Genomic DNA, 17061 nt, shown 5'->3' on the forward strand with positions numbered 1-17061 from the left:
CTCTGGCAATGTTTAATCTGGCCCTGTCTACACAATCCAAAAGCCTGCTTGAATAGGTACTTCAAAAGGTATGAAACTCCCTTCCATTTTCAAAAATTAAAGGTAATAATTTGGGGTGCTGTGCTGAATACATCTTTCACAGTTGCTAAATATTTTGTTTCAGTTCAGTTTAGTCCTTTCTGGAGTTCAGTGGTAAACCACCTGTTTTGCTTCCAGGCACCTGAAGTTAAAAAGTTCAAGTAGCAGGTGATGCAAAAGACCTTCCTCCATCCAAGACCTGGAAGAGTCACTAGGAGTCAGAGTAGACTGGGGGTTTCTTTAAACATGTCCTCTGTAAAGCTATAGCATTACTAGATTTCCCTTACAAGAGGACTCAGAAAAAAATTCCACTTGCTCTTGTTTCAGACGAGGGAATTGGCCTGCTACTGTTTCTTTTGAAATCTGAAAAGCTTTGCTGAATCAAATTTTATCTGTCTCATGCAATTTAAAAACATATCTGAATGGATTTCCCCCCTTGCTGCTTTTCACAGAGCTGATATAAATTCTTTTTAACTGCAAACTGTTTAGTTATATGCGATTTTGCTTTACTTAATCATCTCTATTTGCAATATGTCCAATTAGATTTTTTACAGAGATTTGATTTGAAAAAATAACAATAATTTAAAAATGAAGTTGTGGAGTTTTTAAATGCTGGCCTATGGATATGTGATCATTAATAGCGCAAATTGCAAATGGGCCAATTTGCTCTTATTTATTTTATAGGCTATTGTCATACAGCGTATCTCATAATTCTACCCGCTGACAGCCTTCTTTAAAAAAACCCAACAATGAAGCACTTTATTTAAATAAAATTAAGTATTATATTAAATAAGGGCCCAGCCATTAAATATCTTGCTGCAAATCTCATACCTCTAAAATTTATGGCACCAGTAAAACCGGAATGAAATAGGCATTGCTATATAGGCACTGTCAGTGCAAGACCAAGGCTTGGATCCAAAGGTAAGCAGATGAAAGAAAAATTCCCCATCATTTCCTCTCCACTACAGCCACCTATATCCCTATCAAAGCTTTGGAGGGCCTTCAGATGTGGAATGCAGCATGGAGTGTAGAACAGGGCATGGCAGATGTTGGTGAAGGTCCACAAAAGTGCTGTATTCTGAGTGATTCTCCTCTGTCACCCACGTTGTACATGAGGGCTTCGTGAACACCCAGAGAGGCTTTTAAGGGGACACAGGTGTTTGTGGGAGGGAGGGTGGCATGGGAAATATTCCTTGCATGAACTTCTTCCCTTTCCGTTATCTTAGGGGCCCGAGCCTGTATCTCAGGGGTCAGCAACCTTTTTCAGCCATGGGCTGGTCCACCGTCCCTCAGACCATGTGGTGGGCCAGACTACATATATTTTTGGGGGGGGGGGAATGAACAAATTCCTATGCCCCACCAATAACCCTGAGATGCATTTTAAATAAAAGGACACATTCTATTCATGTAAAAACACGCTGATTCCCGGACCATCCACAGGCCGGATTGAGAAGGCGATTGGGCTGCATCCGGCCCACAGGCCTTAGCTTGCCTACCCCTGCTGTATCTCATGCTCGATTTAGAGTGGAAGATCCCTTGTCCTTTAAGATTGCCTATCAAAAGGGTCTGACAGAATGTCAAAAGAGCTTAAAAGTAAATCTTGAAGGATATAAGGTATCTAAGAAAAGAGAGTATGAGAAACTGCAATGCATAACTTGAACAGAATCATTAATTTTACATTAATCAGGACAAAAGAAGAGTACAGAACAGCATGATGCTTTGAAAATAAGGTGGGAAGAAAATGCCATACCCTACAGAAATGCTGGTGGCAAAACCCACCGGAGTTATAGTCCGATTCCTCAGGTGCAGGGGATGAGAAAAACAAACACTGCTTTGGAATATTATTCGCAATGGTAGATCTGCCCCCATGATTTACAAATAGTTCATGTCTCAAGTGTCACTGTTCAAAAACTTTACACAGTTTATGAATTAGAACTTACAAATCGCTTTCATTTACATTATATAGGTCAGTGACCCCTGTGTGATCAGCTGCAGGTTTTCAAAACCTCCACTGGTGGAAGGCTTCTTACTCGCTACTCTAAGGTTGCACATTCTATATTCTGATGTTTTTACATCAGGTCTAGGACCCCATAGTTTTGAGAGTGTTGTGTACGTTCTATGCCTAGCCTGGTCTCTTCTGCATACTAGGTCAGGCTACATAGGCAGGCAGGCAGGCAATGCATCTGCATAATGGTGGTAATAATAATAATAATAATAATAATAATAATAATAATAATAATAATAATAATAATAATAATATGTTATTTATACCCCGCCCATCTGGCTGGGTTTCCCCAGCCACTCTGGGCAGCTTCCAACAGAAAAATGAAATAAAATAATCTATTAAACATTAAAAACTTCCCTAAACAGGGCTGCCTTCAGTTGTCTTCTAAAAGTAAAATAGTTACTTATTGCCTTGACATCTGCTGGGAGGGCGTTCCACAGGACGGGCGCCACTACCGAGAAGGCCCTCTGCCTGGTTCCCTGCAATTTGGCTTCTCGCAACGAGGGAACCACCAGAAGGCCCTCAGCGCTGGACCTCAGTGTCTGGGCAGAACGATGGGGGTGGAGACGCTCCTTCAGGTATACTGGACCGAGGCCATTTAGGGCTTTAAAGGTCAGCACCAACACTTTGAACTGTGCTCGGAAACGTACTGGGAGCCAATGTAGATCTTTCAAGACCGGTGTTATGTGGTCTCGGCGGCCGCTCCCAATGAACCAAATAGTTACCTCCATACTATGACAGTTTTCAGAATCCACAAAGTAAGACCAACAAACCTAATGGAAAGTACTATATATACACTTGGGGAGAAATAAAACCACATTTTGCCACATAAAATTTAGAAGTATGAAATGACCTAACTGCAAAACACAGAGGAAGCAAATACATTTTCCCCATTCAACGTAAGATGATTTTGTGCCCTTGAAGTTATTTATCAATTCCAATTTTAATATATACGGTATATATATTGTAGATCGAGGCAAAGCTTCTATGCGAAGAATGGGGGGGACACCAATCACTCCATTTCAGAACTGTGATTTATTTTTATTTATTTTATTTTTTCCTGTGCAAAGAATGAGGAAAATAATATCCCATTTCAGAGTTTTGTACTCACTTCCGCTTTTTTGCGTGCCTCCATGGCTTTCATAAGCATCATATGCTGCCTTCTCCTTTCCCGTTCCTATTAGAGCAGATAAAATTAGAACAAAGCACTACACCATCTCAGGCATCAATTTTTTTCTCTCCAAAAAGCTCAACGGGACATGTTTAGCATTAATAGACAAGTCAGGGGTATATGCTAAATAAAAGACGAGAATAGCCAAGTCTGTGCATGTTTTAGTTCAGGTTTAGAAAGCAAATACAAGGACAACTGAAAGCAAAAAAGGTACAGCGATGAACATGGAGACAGTGTAAAAAAAGAAGCATACAGATTTACTTATGGTCAGTTGTGAGGCTCCTTTAGAAGCTGGCAGAAAAAAAAGCATAATGGTTGGCTGGAACAGGTCAGTTACCTTACATCTGCTATAACGGAAAGCCTGCAATTACTAATTGAGTGGCCAATTAAGCAAAAGACTGTTAATGCAGATACTTTGAAAAGTAATCAAAAGTGTTTCTTTTAAATTTAAAAAAAAATGAAATAAAAAGCATTTTGACTACATATTGGTAGTAAATATGTATCTCTGAATATAAAATTAAGGATGCAGTCGGTGGGGACTGAAATCAAGCTGTCAGTTTTAAAACTAGTTTCAGATAAAACTAGTCATACACAAATAAGAATGCAATAAGCTGATCATGTTTACTGTTGCGCTTAGGTAAGACACAGAAGCCGCACTATAGATTAAATGAAGGATATTGTGTTGAGTCCTGGACTAAAACACAATGCAAAAGAGTACAAAACTTCAAGATCCATTATCGGACCATTATAATGTGGGTTTATTTATTTTTTACATCCTGAAGGGCAGCATATTCTTCAATCCAATTCAAACTAAGTCTTCCCAATTGTGCAATATTATTAAAAGTTTTGAAAAACAAAATTTCATTTTAAAAATGAAACAAATAGGATTCCCAGAATCAAATACAGAAGGTGCCTAGTGAAAATAGCTGGTAAAACCTAATATATGCCGAACACATAATTTTTTGTGTAAGGTGAATTTGGCTCCAAATATGTACTGCGGTCCAACTTAGTATTATGGCAACAATAACCCTGATATCAAGGCAACAGCCTTGCATAGAAGTCATAGGGGTCAATTTATATAATAAGGTAAGTCATGTTGGTTTGCTTTTACAGACAAGACAAGCAGATGTATGCAATGCACTGTGCTGGAAAGCCATGCAGCAGTATGTAATATGACAGCAGCCAGTGCTACATTTTATGCATTGCTATGACAACCATATCACAACCAAATCACAATGCGGTGTTAGATGTACAAAAATAAACATACCCATACCATATCTAGTCTATGCCTCTCCAACTCCTGGTAGAAAGAGTTGGCACAATATTATGAAACAGAAATCACAAAGAGTCAAAAACCACTTTATAAAATCCCCAAAAAGTTCCCAATACCAAAGCAAAGCAAATTTACCCATAAGGTGAAGGAAAACATTTAAGCAGAAATAAATAAATAAATAAATTTTAAATTAAAAAGTAAAGAACATTTGGAGATTTGCCCTCCAAAATAGTTTAGCTATATATTGCATTAAAATAGCATTTTATTTTCTCATTAAATGTTTGGTACAAACCTGATGCTTCAGAAGAACAGCTTGCTGTCTTCTCATTTCCTTTTCCTTAAAAACATGGAAAAAATAAAATCAAATATATAATAAATGACTCTTTCCCCACCCACCCCACCATCATGTAAGTTTCTCTTGTTCTTTAGTCCCCATTTTTCTGCTCCCCCCCCCCTGTAATAACCTGAATCAGCGTATTGGATACCTTGAAAACGGAATGAATGGAAGAGGCACTGGAATGAATATTAAGTCATGTCAAGATCAGGAGTAAGATTACATGCTTTCCAAATGCTGCAGGTCAATGATCAAGTATGATTTTCATATTCTATGCAACACAGAAGTTGTATGCAATTATCAACCAAATCCTGGTTCCAAACTTACTGCTTTAGTTCTCAGGAAGAACTCGAGTTCAGGTTAAAAACGCAATGGGTCCTTTGGGAATGCACAGCTCCTTCTATGAGCAGAGCAGTAAATTTGGAATCAAACCAGGATCCACCCCAAGAGCTGCATGTGCTTCTGTTTGCACAAAGAGGAGTAGCCGGACCTGTCCCTGCTACAGCCTCTCGGATGCTGCATCTGACCTGAAAGAGGGGTTTGACCTGCTTGGGATAGAAATGAAACTAAGGGGTTGGAAAGGTGAAACCCCAAAATCCTTGGTGTGCAGTGCAGACAGAACACAGCGCTTTGGTACACTGGCCTTGGTGTTTTTCATTTAAACCATCGGTGCTGCTCCCCGAGAAAATATCCAGAACTAGTACATGCATCTTTCAATGATTTTTGACTACATACACACAAACTGTATCAGGTAAACTTACAAACGTAGTGATATTTTTCTAAACGCTTCATGTACATGTACAAAACATACAGAGACACAGACACATATGCATAAAGAATAAAAGATACTGAATACATTCTGATGATCTATTTCTGTTACATTTTTGACACATCATTTGCTTATGTGTTCAATCATACAGTTGTGTGTGTGTGTGTGTGTGTGTGTGTGTGTTTGGAAGATAAAAACTCTGGTGCTTATCTAAACTAACCTTTATTCGTTTCTCGGCCTCCAATAATTTGGCATTTGCTGCTTCTTCCTTCTTTTTCTTTTTTGCCTGTGCATGCAAAACAGGTCCCAAGGTCATGCAATGGCACCACTACAACTTGAAAGTAATCTCAGACTAGAAAAAAAGCTTCATGCCTCACAAGGTGCGAAACAATACCACACATAATGTGTACATCATAACAGATTTCTTCCTCAGTACATTCTGCATTGTGAAAAACTCATGATTTTTGGTGGTAGAGGGAGTGGAAATGTACAATTAAGGAACACTTTGTATATCAAAATGAAAATGTAAAACATTACTGGTGAAGACTGAACTTTCATTACTTTTCTTCTAAAATAGCAGGGTTTTAGGGGGGGAAATCATTGGTTGATGATTTAAAGCTTTCTAGTGATTGAATATACTTAATCTGTAGACATAATTTCGAGAGCTTAATTAAAGCCAGGGGTAAGGAACTGCTTACTGGCACATTATCAGAACATTACTTCCTGCTTAATGTATTAAAGAGCTAGTATGACAACTAAGAATAAAAAGAAATCTGTCGCCAGACAGATCAGAAACTGAGATTTGAAATAGAAATCTTAAATTTAAATTCCCTCTGACATAGTTTATACATGGCATGGATACATTATACAAACCAACTGTTTACGAAACAGAGACTAACAAATCCTTTGAAAGTATAATAAACATGCACACTTTTTAAGATTAGAAACATGCTGTTCAAATGTCAGCTTCAAAGGTGCTTTCTGAATCCCTGTTGCTTGTTCTTATAATTCAATCAAATCTTTTTATTTCTCTTTTCTGTCTTTGCATTTTAACTTATTTAACACCTATAGAGTTGGACCCAGAGTTTATGTTCTGCAAAGGGATTCTTCCATTTGCAGATGGGGCTGCAATCCCGTGGAGGCTCCTGCTAGAGCAAGGAAAAAAGATGATTTTCACCAATACTCCCTCCTCCTGCCACTCTCTAGCATCACCTCCCATGTTCTGTTCGGTTCCTCAAACCTCTAGAATTTTTTTCAGAAGACACAAGGAGCTGCAAAGAGAAGGCAGAATCTCTGATAATCTTCCCCTTCCCCCCTCCAACCCTTTCTCCAGCAGGAGCATCCCATCTGCAGTTCTGCTCACAGAAATTCTGGATTCAACCCACAGTGTTTTAGGTACATCTCACACTCCAGAAGACTCCCTCAGAGTACTTATACACTAATGTGTTTACTACTGAAGTCCAATTCATCAGATGTAAAATGAATTTGGTGCACGATAAAATGAACCCAAGTCTTGAACTTGTTTGTCTTTTATGTGCTGCAGAACACGTTGCTGTTTTGGGTCAAACATAGCTACTACTCCCATGGATATCCAGGATGCATGCGCTTCCCTAAAATTTGCACGATCAAATTGTTTTACAGATGTGCCAGACTTTAGAATTTGCAGATTTAGAGCCATAGTTTAAGGATGGATTGGGATTTTTTTTTAAATGACAGACAGTGTGACACTCTGATACAACACTTGATGAATTCCTCTAACAGACTCTTCCTTGCATATTCCACTAAAAGCTGGCTTCATTGAACTGGTTATACCTCTAATATTTGCTGAGCCCGAAGTTCTTTTTCAATTCTGATTTGCTGAATTCTCTTAATCTTTTCCTACAAGAAGAAAAGCTTTCATTTATTTTAAGCAGCAGTAATAGCAGATCATATCCTCTACAGCCCACCCATCCAATCCTGTTCCCAGGAAACAACAACATACCACATTCTGTCAGGCTTCACTAGATAAGCCAGGCTTGATTTCATTTAATGTGCTTTGAACTAGCAGTGCAATGACAAGGGCCATACACCTGCGACATGAAGGGTGCAAAGGACGAACTTTTTGCTTCAGCTGGTTAGGGACTTGCAGGCACTTGTGGTGACAATGTGGTATTAAATATCTCAAAGGGCTCATCCAGACTTCCACTTGCCATATTGTCCCACCCCCACCCCCAGAAAACCTGGGGGCCTAGAACTTCATCTCTTGTCATCACTATCTGCCTCAGCTCATAAAACTCCCTGAAAAAAGTTAGTTCAGGCCGTGGGGTCTGACCTATATCTTCTGTTATGCTAATAGATGCACACAATTCATTTAGCTTATCTGCAATCTCCCCATCCTCCTTTAGCACACCTTTAATCCCTTGTCATCTGAAGCAGTGTTTCTCAACCAGTGTGCCTCCAGATGTCTTGGGACTACAACTCCCATCATCCCTAGCTAGCAAGACCAGTGGTCAGGAATGATGGGAGTTGTAGTCCCAAAACATCTGGAGGCACACTGGTTGAGAAACACTGATCTGAAGGTCCAACAGCCTCCCTAGCTGGTCTCCTGCTACTAATGTATTTAAATAATTTGTTGTTGTTGTTTTTATGTTTTATTTTATAGCATATTAACCATTGAATCCTATATGCTTCTGCTCAGTGGGGCTTACTATATTATTGCAGTCTGAAATACTGTTTTAATGAGCAGCCCCATTTTGTTTAATTTTCCTAGCATGGATTACTGACATTTATCATAACATTTCCTGTAATTTTCTTTCAACTGCACTTCCCAATCTGTTGGCTGCAACTGGAAATCAACTACCTGAGACAATTGTTGAAATATATTATGCATTTATGGCAAGCATCTTATAAAGACAAATATATAATTCAATCCTGTGTATTCCTACTCAGAAAAAAAAATCCCACTGAGTTCAGTGAGGTGTATTCCCAAGTAAGTGTGTATATGTTCATTTATGGACAGTATGGCCTACTGACTTCCACAAGACTTCTGAGTTGGCATGCACAGAACTGGACTGTAAATTTCCTCATTTCACATTCATGGCATATTGTGCCTTCATACTGCCCAGATCCAGTGTGAGGATTCCTCTTAAAAACTGTAAAACCTATTTCACAACCTTAAGGTCCTAACTGTAAATTGCTGTTAATAACAGAGGCATACGTAAATGAAAACCAGAACCTAATACTACTACTTACAAAAAAGATAAATTTAACATAATGCGTTTAAGATCAGGGTGAAACTGGCAAGGTCTCTCTTGATAAAACTCGATGGAACGAACAGGGTAAAAGTATCATTCGTGCTTTGTCTGACATTGCAGTTTGCTTAATGGTTTATTAGCCTGCTCATGCCTTCTGTCAGATAAAACCAGAGTGATTCAGTCTTTTGTCACAGCTAACTTACAGTTAAAGAAGACTCTATTTTGGCAGAAATCCCAGACCAGACCTTCAGATTCCAATGAGTTTGAGCCTTTAAACATGGCTGCCGACATTTTGGACCATTGCTGCTCCCCCCCCTTTAACATCAACTTGATCTGTAAACATCCATCAGCAGGTGATGTATATCCATGTTTGAAAAGCAGAACCAGCAGGTTTCTTCGTATTAAACTGTGTGTGAGTCTTTTTTAAAATTTATAGCTCATCAAGCCACTGTTCAAAGGACAGAGAAGCAGAACAAGCTAGGTTTTCAGCTCACAGTCCAGCTTAAACACATACACATAACATATCTGGTAATGCTTATGACTGAAACCCGAAAGGCATAAATTACCTGCTGTTTCATTATTTTTATCTGCTCTTTTTGCTTTCTTTTTTCTTCGGCAGCCATAATAGCTGTGAGTGAGAAAGAGAAAAAAAATGTCAGCAGTAAATAAGTGCAGAATAATGGAAAACTAATATCTATGGATTCAAAAAATCATCTGCAAGAGTCTGCAAGGTTCTTAGAAGTTTAGTACTTACCTTGCTGTTTTTTTGCTTCTTTGGCAGCTCGGGCCTGTTCTTGCTTCTGAAGTTTTCTCAAAAGCTTGATTTGTGCTGCTTGCCTAGCAATTTCTGAAACACAAAGAGAGAGAAAACAAAAAATACTAAAGGTACAATAAATATTTCTTATTAACACAAGGTCAATCTTACATGGATCAAAGAAAGTATGGAAGAAGTCTGTGTTTGCTTTTTGTGCATTTAGCCTAGAAGTGTCTGTTTGAGGATTTCCTTACCCCATGATTTCATTGAAAGAACTTTTGTGTTGTTAATACCTCAGTGTATCTTGAGGAAAGAGGATTAGGTGTAAAAGTGTGTGTGTGTCTCTCTGTGGGTATATATGTGTATACACACACACACCTCAAGGCATCATGCAATTCCCCTTTTAGGGAGCAGGGTGGGCAAATGAAAAGGCATTACAATAATAATGACTGTCATCTCGGATGCTAAAAGATCAATGACAGGGTTTATTTTTATGTGGAAGTGCCTCCTTCCCATTTAAAGCTCAATGAGGGAATTTATCAGAATGGAGAGGCTGAAATTCAGCTTGCATATACAGTACAGTGGATTCATAATCACCACATTAAAAAAAATGATTCTGAAACAGCAGCAGGGACCTTATGGCCCTCTAGATTTCGTTGGCTTCCGATTTCTAGCAGCCTGAGCTGCTTCAACCAGCGTGCCCAACGGGCAGGATGATGGGAGTTGCAGTTCAGCAACATCAACACAGGTTTCCCCCTCCCTGCTATCAGAAATGTCTCCAACCACCAACCTACTATTTCCTACCTACCTTCTAAAAGTTTCATGTTATCTTTGAAAACAATAAATAAAGCAACATTGCAATGATGGGTTGCCATATTTCAAGAGGTAAAAATCAGGACATAAATAGTTGTTGAGATTTTTTTTAGGGCAATCGCCCGATAGCCCCACAGCCACTGAGCCAGAGTCGCCCACGCCAGAGCCTGAGCCTGAGCCTGAAGCAGAGCTGTTTGTGCACATATTTTATTTTTTAAAACCAAAATCCAGGGCATTTGCTTTAAAATGCAAAATTCCTCCCGGGTAGGCATGTAGGACTCCCAAAAGAGGACATGTCTGGGAACTCTCAGATGGATGGCAACCACAGCATGTGCTGTAATTGATAGGAACCCTTCCACCCAGCAGAGGATGGCAGAGCAGTCATTAGCTGCCACTTCAGGGACACAACAGGGATGGCCAAATTCCTGTATTTACCAGAAACTACATACAGAAATGGTAGCGAAGGCAGTGGGCACCTCAACCAACACCATGCAAGTAGGCAACTGTCCATTAGCCAGCTGCCTACGCCACAAGGAAGACCAGCTACTCGGTCAGTAACTGAATAGCATGTTGCTGCAAGCTGAGATACGTCCCTTGCCTCCATGGACATCTCACAAGGTTTTCTAGTAGCAACAGGAATTAACCTTTCCCCTTCACCCACACTGAAGGTTTCTGCCCTGCTGCTCCTACTAGAACTGCTGGGCTTGGGGGTGGGGTGGGGGGAATAAAAGCAACAATTGTGAAGTTGCAAAAACTACAATTATACATGAAATATTTATACACAGCACAGCACAATCTACATGACAAGTTATCTTACGAAAAACAAGACTAGAATTACTGGCAGAATAGTTATGTCACAGAGGCACCTACTTTGGAATCTATACAAATGTGCCAGATTATGGAATCAGGAGCCATTGAAACGAGACAACCCAGAAGGTTGGCATGTCCTCTAAAGCATGTGCCAAAGACTGGGATAATTATCCTCCTTCCATAAGTGTTATGAGCTTGAACTCAGCTCTGTCGTGTTCATCACATTGCGAGGCACTGATGTAAATACACAAGCAGCACAAATACTGATGACAACCTGCCCCCACCCCCAGGATGAGATCATAAGCCAAGAGCTCAAGTCCCAAGATTAGAAGGTAAAGTTCCTTCCATTCTTTGGAACCTATCCACAGAAATTCTCTCATTCGGGGTAATGACAAGGCAGTAGAGAGCATTATATTGGGAAGTAAGTAGTTTTGTAGTCTTCTAGACTGCCAAATATTCTGCTTGCTACTCCCCCTCTCCCCTGAGGAGTCAATTATCTCTAAAGGGTTAGTATAATAATAAAAATTTTCATTATCATTATCCTAAGCCAGGGATAGCAAGAAGATTCTGCTGAATAGATGTGCACACTGTGTAAGAGGCGCATTTACACCTTGCTCATATGCAATACCTGTGTGTGTGTGTGTGTGTGTGTGTGTGTGTGTGTGTCATCAATTTTCCCAAGTAAATTACGGTATTGTATGACCAGTTTCTGGCATCCCTGAATATTTAGGGAGTTACTCTTTATGACACTAGATGAAACAATACTGGGAAGTCTTTTGAAGAAATAATATATTGTTAACCTGGAGTTTTGCAAGAAGAGTTTGGATTTGGATTTGATATCCCACTTTATCACTACCCAAAGGAGTCTCAAAGCCTTTCCCTTCCTCCCCCACAACAACAAATGCTCTGTGAAGTGAGTGGAGCTGAGAGACTTCAAAGAAGTGTGACTAGCCCAAGGTCACCCAGCAGCTGCATGTGGAGGAGCGGAGACGCGAACCCGGTTCCCCAGACTATGAGTCTACCGCTCTTAACCACTACACCACACTGGCTCAAACAGTGTCATAAATGACAGAGCCTTCCAGACTGCAGAACTGAATGCTTTATAATTAGGTAAATTGGATATACTGTACACACAATCCAAAACGTGTGTATGTGTGTGTAAGCTAAGTTACAAGGAAGCGGCTGATGGATGTAATAGTGGAAAACCGATTGGAATGGTTATTGTAAAATATGCAGGGATGTAAGATATGCAAAATTAACCATGGAAAGAGAAGAAGGAAAATCAATGGATATTTTAAAGTTTGTAAAATGTTTAATTGAAACTGTAAAACGAAAAATGTAATAATTTTTTTTTAAAGGAAGTGGAATGTGGAAAAAAAGACAGGAGCCTACAGCTCACATTGTTTTAAAAATATAAACAGAAGTATAGGTAGGGAGGAAGTTTAAGCATGTTTACTGAATCATGTATTCACCATAGGAATACTGCAAATGGGAATTTATTTAGGTTCTGAATGTGTACTACTACTAATAATAATAAAAATGATAATAAATTAAAATTCTATGCCACCCTTCATCAAAAGATTACACAAAAATACATACCATAATAGCAAACAAAAACAAAACCTCCACAGGTATTTATTAAAATTCATACATATTACCAGGGACATATGCCAAGTACTTGCCAAGAAACAGGACTGAAGGAACAATTAACTGGATCCTATCTTCCTTTGTCCTTGGGTGACATTCAACCATGCTTCCCTCAGAATAGACCCACTATGAATAATAAAGTTAGCTCCACTAATTTTAATGAGTCTACTCTGAGTAAACCTCAGTTTAATATCACCCTTCTATATACAGTATGTAAAAATGTAGGCATGATGAAACAGCCTTTCTCCATAACCACTGAACCGAATTGAAACAAATTTGGGCAGAACGTACCTTGCACATCAGGGAGGGATCTGGCATAAAAAAATTATCAAAAAACCACACCTTTCATACCTAAAATGATGATTAAACACAAAAAGTGGCGCCCAAATTAGACGTCACCACCAGAAGCTCTGAAGACTCCAGCAGCTGCACTGCCAGATGACATCACAAAATTCCACAGCAACCAACTGAAAACAGTCCTTTTGCAGCAACAAGGCCCAGCTTTTTCAATAGGCCACAGCATTGCCAAGTAGGGAAAAACAAACAGAATAGGGCCTTTCACAACCGGGGGGGGGGGGGCAACAGGGATGAGGCACAACAAAGGGAGGGGAACACATAGCCATGGGGGGAGGGAGGACCCTGAGTCAGCCAAAGCAGAGGGGGGTGGGTTGGGACACGGAAAACTGAGTAGGCCGACTGCCAAAACGGCCATTCCACCTCCAAAGCCCAAAGCCTCTCCCGGCGGCTGCATTAATAAACGCCTGGCAGCAATAGGCAGTCATTCATCATTTCCCCTAACACGCACTTGGGGGCATGGCGAGGGGTTTTTGCTTTTTAATTTAGTGGGCGTTGTGTCACATGCGAGGCTACGGCGGCCATTTTAAGTAAGGGCAGTTGTGCCCCTTTTAACCTAGGCTTTATACTATGACTGATTGCCAGCCTCTGCATCTTTAAAAAAACAACAACCCCCCCAAACAAACTACAGAACACACAACAACGCTCAACTCATAACAATACCCACCAAAATAAATGACAACCCCAAAAATAAAATTAAACAATAGTAACTTCTGCTTCTCATGTTCTTATTTCAAAAAACAAATAAAACGTTTTGTTGATGTGGTACTGATAACACAGGCAGGAAGCTTGTCGGGCAGGGGAATCCTAAAACTTCTTAAGACAGACTGTAGGGGAGTAGGGGGCTGGATTAGGTGGAGGTATCCCTCTGCCCAGCTCTCCCAGTTCTCCTGACCTCCTGCTGGCCACCAAATGGGCAGACAGGAGCCCTACTAACACAGGCCAGCAGAGAGCCCCAAAACTGGGACATTTCAAAGAAGTATTCTGGAGCTTGAGTGAACACGGAAAGCCCTTAACACAATACATAAACCAAAAGGCTTCTTTGCTTATTGAATATAAATTGTCTGCAGGTACCTTTTACTACGTGTTGGGAGAAGTTATAATAAAGTCCTTACCTTGGGCTTGTAACTTTCTTAACAGCTTAGCATCTGTGTTGTCAAGAAACTCAGTGCTACCAACATTTGGAGGTCGACCTTTGCGACGCCTCATTTTCGATTCCTCTTTCGCGCGCTGTCTCTCTGGATTTGGTGGCCGCCCTCTACGTCCTTCCATAGCTCTGATACGAGGAAGGACTTCCTCTTCTTTCAGCAAACACCACTGCATCCCCTTTGTAATTAATATATTTCACAGGAAGTCATTATAAACGCAAAATGGACAACAAAAAAATGTACACCCAGCTGACATGTAAAAATGCACACCAAAGCATATGTCTATATATCTGTGTGAGAGCTGCAAGCTTGAACTGATCAAACTGGCAGATTAATAGATTTAGGCTTTAATTGCGGCCTAGGATTTTCTCCCCACTCCACCCCGCATGGAAGTTGCCCTGCTCTCCACTTCTCTCCTACTGGTATTGACACCAATGAAAGTGAAAAGTACAGTATTATTGTTTTTTCTATTCCATAGCAGCTGTATCTCTTGGATGTTTTTAAAGGGATGAGGGGTATTGTATTCACTCCCACCAGTGGAACACTGTCAGAAAGTAGGTACATCTTTGCCAGAAAAACTCTGTAGGCATACCAGGGTCTTTTCTGGGGAATGAGCTGCTGTCCTGCCAGCAACACTTATATACATTTCAAAGGCCCCTTGGCTAGCACTGGAGTATAAACCTGATTCAGCATATATCTCAAGCCCCTTTGCATCCTTGTACTCTTATTTAGGTTCATTCGTGAAGTTCTGAATAGCTTGTTTCCAAATGAAATTACTTGGCAGTAATTAGTATTTAATGAAAGCGATTAGCTGTTGCTTACACATCATTGTTACATTGTCTTTGCTCTGTTTTGTCTAATTATTCCATTTGGAAGGGTACATTGAGACAAAAGGCGAACATGTTTGCTAAAAGAGAAGTCTCAAATTCTTTGGTCAGCATGATGAAACTATCTTTGATAATTTGTACATTCTTACAATCAGTTCACACTGAAACTCATTATTGCCTTACAGTCTTCTCAGAAAGGCGTTACGTTCATCTATGGAAATCAGTTTCTACCTACCATTAAAAAAAAACATTTTTAATTGATCTGAAATTTTCAATTTATTTTAATCCCTTGTTCTCACTATCTCATTCTGTGGAAACCTCAGGATTTCTGCTGAGAATGATTCCATTTGCTTACATTTCACCATGTGGCATCTGTACCCTCCGTATCCTAAATTCCTGTAGCTTTCAAACACAGCCTTTAGTTTAGGAACAGCTTGCGTTTAATTTACACAAGAAGAGCCCAGTATTGTGTTTCTTTATCTAAAACAGCACAGAAGTCTGATCTCTTCTGAACTGTGTATCTCATGGTTTCCTCATAACACAGTTCTCACTGAGGGGATAAACCAAAGGACCATAGCTCACTAGTAGACCAAATGCTTTGCATGCAGAAGGTCCCTGTCTCAATCTCTGCCATCTTCAGATAGGGTTGGGAATGCCAGTCAGTGTGGACAGTACTGAGCCAGATTGACCAATGCATCTGTCTCAGTCTAAAAGAGCTTCCTATATTTCTATATCTGTGCTGTGACACTTCAGACTGCAGAGGAAGGCTTACAGGACTGAACCCCACCCTCCCATACAAAAAAAGAAGATCCCTGCACATAGAAAAGTAACGTGCCAAGGAAAAGGCTAGACTAGACGTCTAGTTTCCATTGCCTTTTAAAATAATTAAACAAACAAACAAGGCATATGGCCACAATTAATTTATCACTGTTAACCTTAGAACCAAGAACACAATCTGCCGGCTACCAAGCTCCCTTCTAAAGAAAGGGAGCCTTACAAGACTTCCATATTTGGATAAGTAAACTGTAACAACAACAGGCTAAATTTATACTTGAAGAGTTTGGATTTTATATCCCGCTTTATCACTACCCTAAGGAGTCTCAAAGCGGCTAACATTCTCCTTTCCCTTCCTCCCCCACAACAAACACTCTGTGAGGTGAGTGAGGCTGAGAGACTTCAAAGAAGTGTGACTAGCCCAAGGTCACCCAGCAGCTGCATGTGGAGCAGCGGGGAAGCGAACCCTGTTCACCAGATTACAAGACCACCGCTCTTAACCACTACACCACGCTGGCTCCCATTCATTCGATCCCTCCCTGTACCAATAACACACATACAACCCAATGAGGCTCAGATGAGCATTGCAGTGTGGATGGGCACCTGATACTGCAACAGGTTGAACTCAATGGGGCTGGTGCTTCTGAGTAAGATACATATAGGATTGTGTTGTGCATCAGCTGCATGTGTAGAATTCTGCTTCCACACACAGTTCTCATTTCCTTAGTTGAGTTCACTAATTGCATAATCTCATTTTGAAGCATACAAATTGACCAAAGAAATAAAGTGATGGTAAAGGTAAAATTAAAGGGACGCGGGTGGTGCTGTGGTCTAAACCACTGAGCCTGGGACTTGCTGATCGGAAGGTCGGCAGTTTGAATCCCCGCGACGGGATGAGCTCCAGTTGCTCGGTCCCTGCTCCTGCCAACCTAGCAGTTCAAAAGCATGGCAGGAAGGTAAATGGCATTTCCATGCACTGCTCTGGTTTACCAGAAGCGGCTTAGTCATGACCCGGAAGCTGTACGCCGGCTCCCTTGGCCAGTAAAGCAAGATAAGCACCGCAACCCCAGA

At 40.4% G+C, this 17061-nt stretch overlaps 1 protein-coding gene across 18 annotated transcripts in view; it reads right to left on the bottom strand.

Annotated features, from left to right (window-relative positions):
- The window catches only part of BAZ2B (bromodomain adjacent to zinc finger domain 2B), a 190725-nt gene that overhangs the window by 34358 nt on the left and 139306 nt on the right, over positions 1-17061 (bottom strand). For 14 of the 18 annotated variants that reach the window (XM_060280111.1, XM_060280101.1, XM_060280108.1 and 11 more), the window contains 8 exons: positions 14357-14567; positions 9618-9710; positions 9430-9491; positions 7443-7508; positions 5851-5916; positions 4820-4864; positions 4528-4554; positions 3195-3260 (listed from right to left, as the gene is read on the bottom strand). In XM_060280111.1, the coding sequence (XP_060136094.1) occupies positions 3195-3260; positions 4528-4554; positions 4820-4864; positions 5851-5916; positions 7443-7508; positions 9430-9491; positions 9618-9710; positions 14357-14567 (636 nt within the window). The remainder of the gene's footprint in view (positions 1-3194; positions 3261-4527; positions 4555-4819; positions 4865-5850; positions 5917-7442; positions 7509-9429; positions 9492-9617; positions 9711-14356; positions 14568-17061) is intronic. The other 4 variants (XM_060280099.1, XM_035132244.2, XM_060280123.1 and 1 more) reach the window with 1 other exon arrangement.

This window comes from Zootoca vivipara, chromosome 1 (genome assembly GCF_963506605.1).
Source record: "Zootoca vivipara chromosome 1, rZooViv1.1, whole genome shotgun sequence".
Taxonomy (NCBI): Eukaryota; Metazoa; Chordata; class Lepidosauria; order Squamata; family Lacertidae; genus Zootoca; species Zootoca vivipara.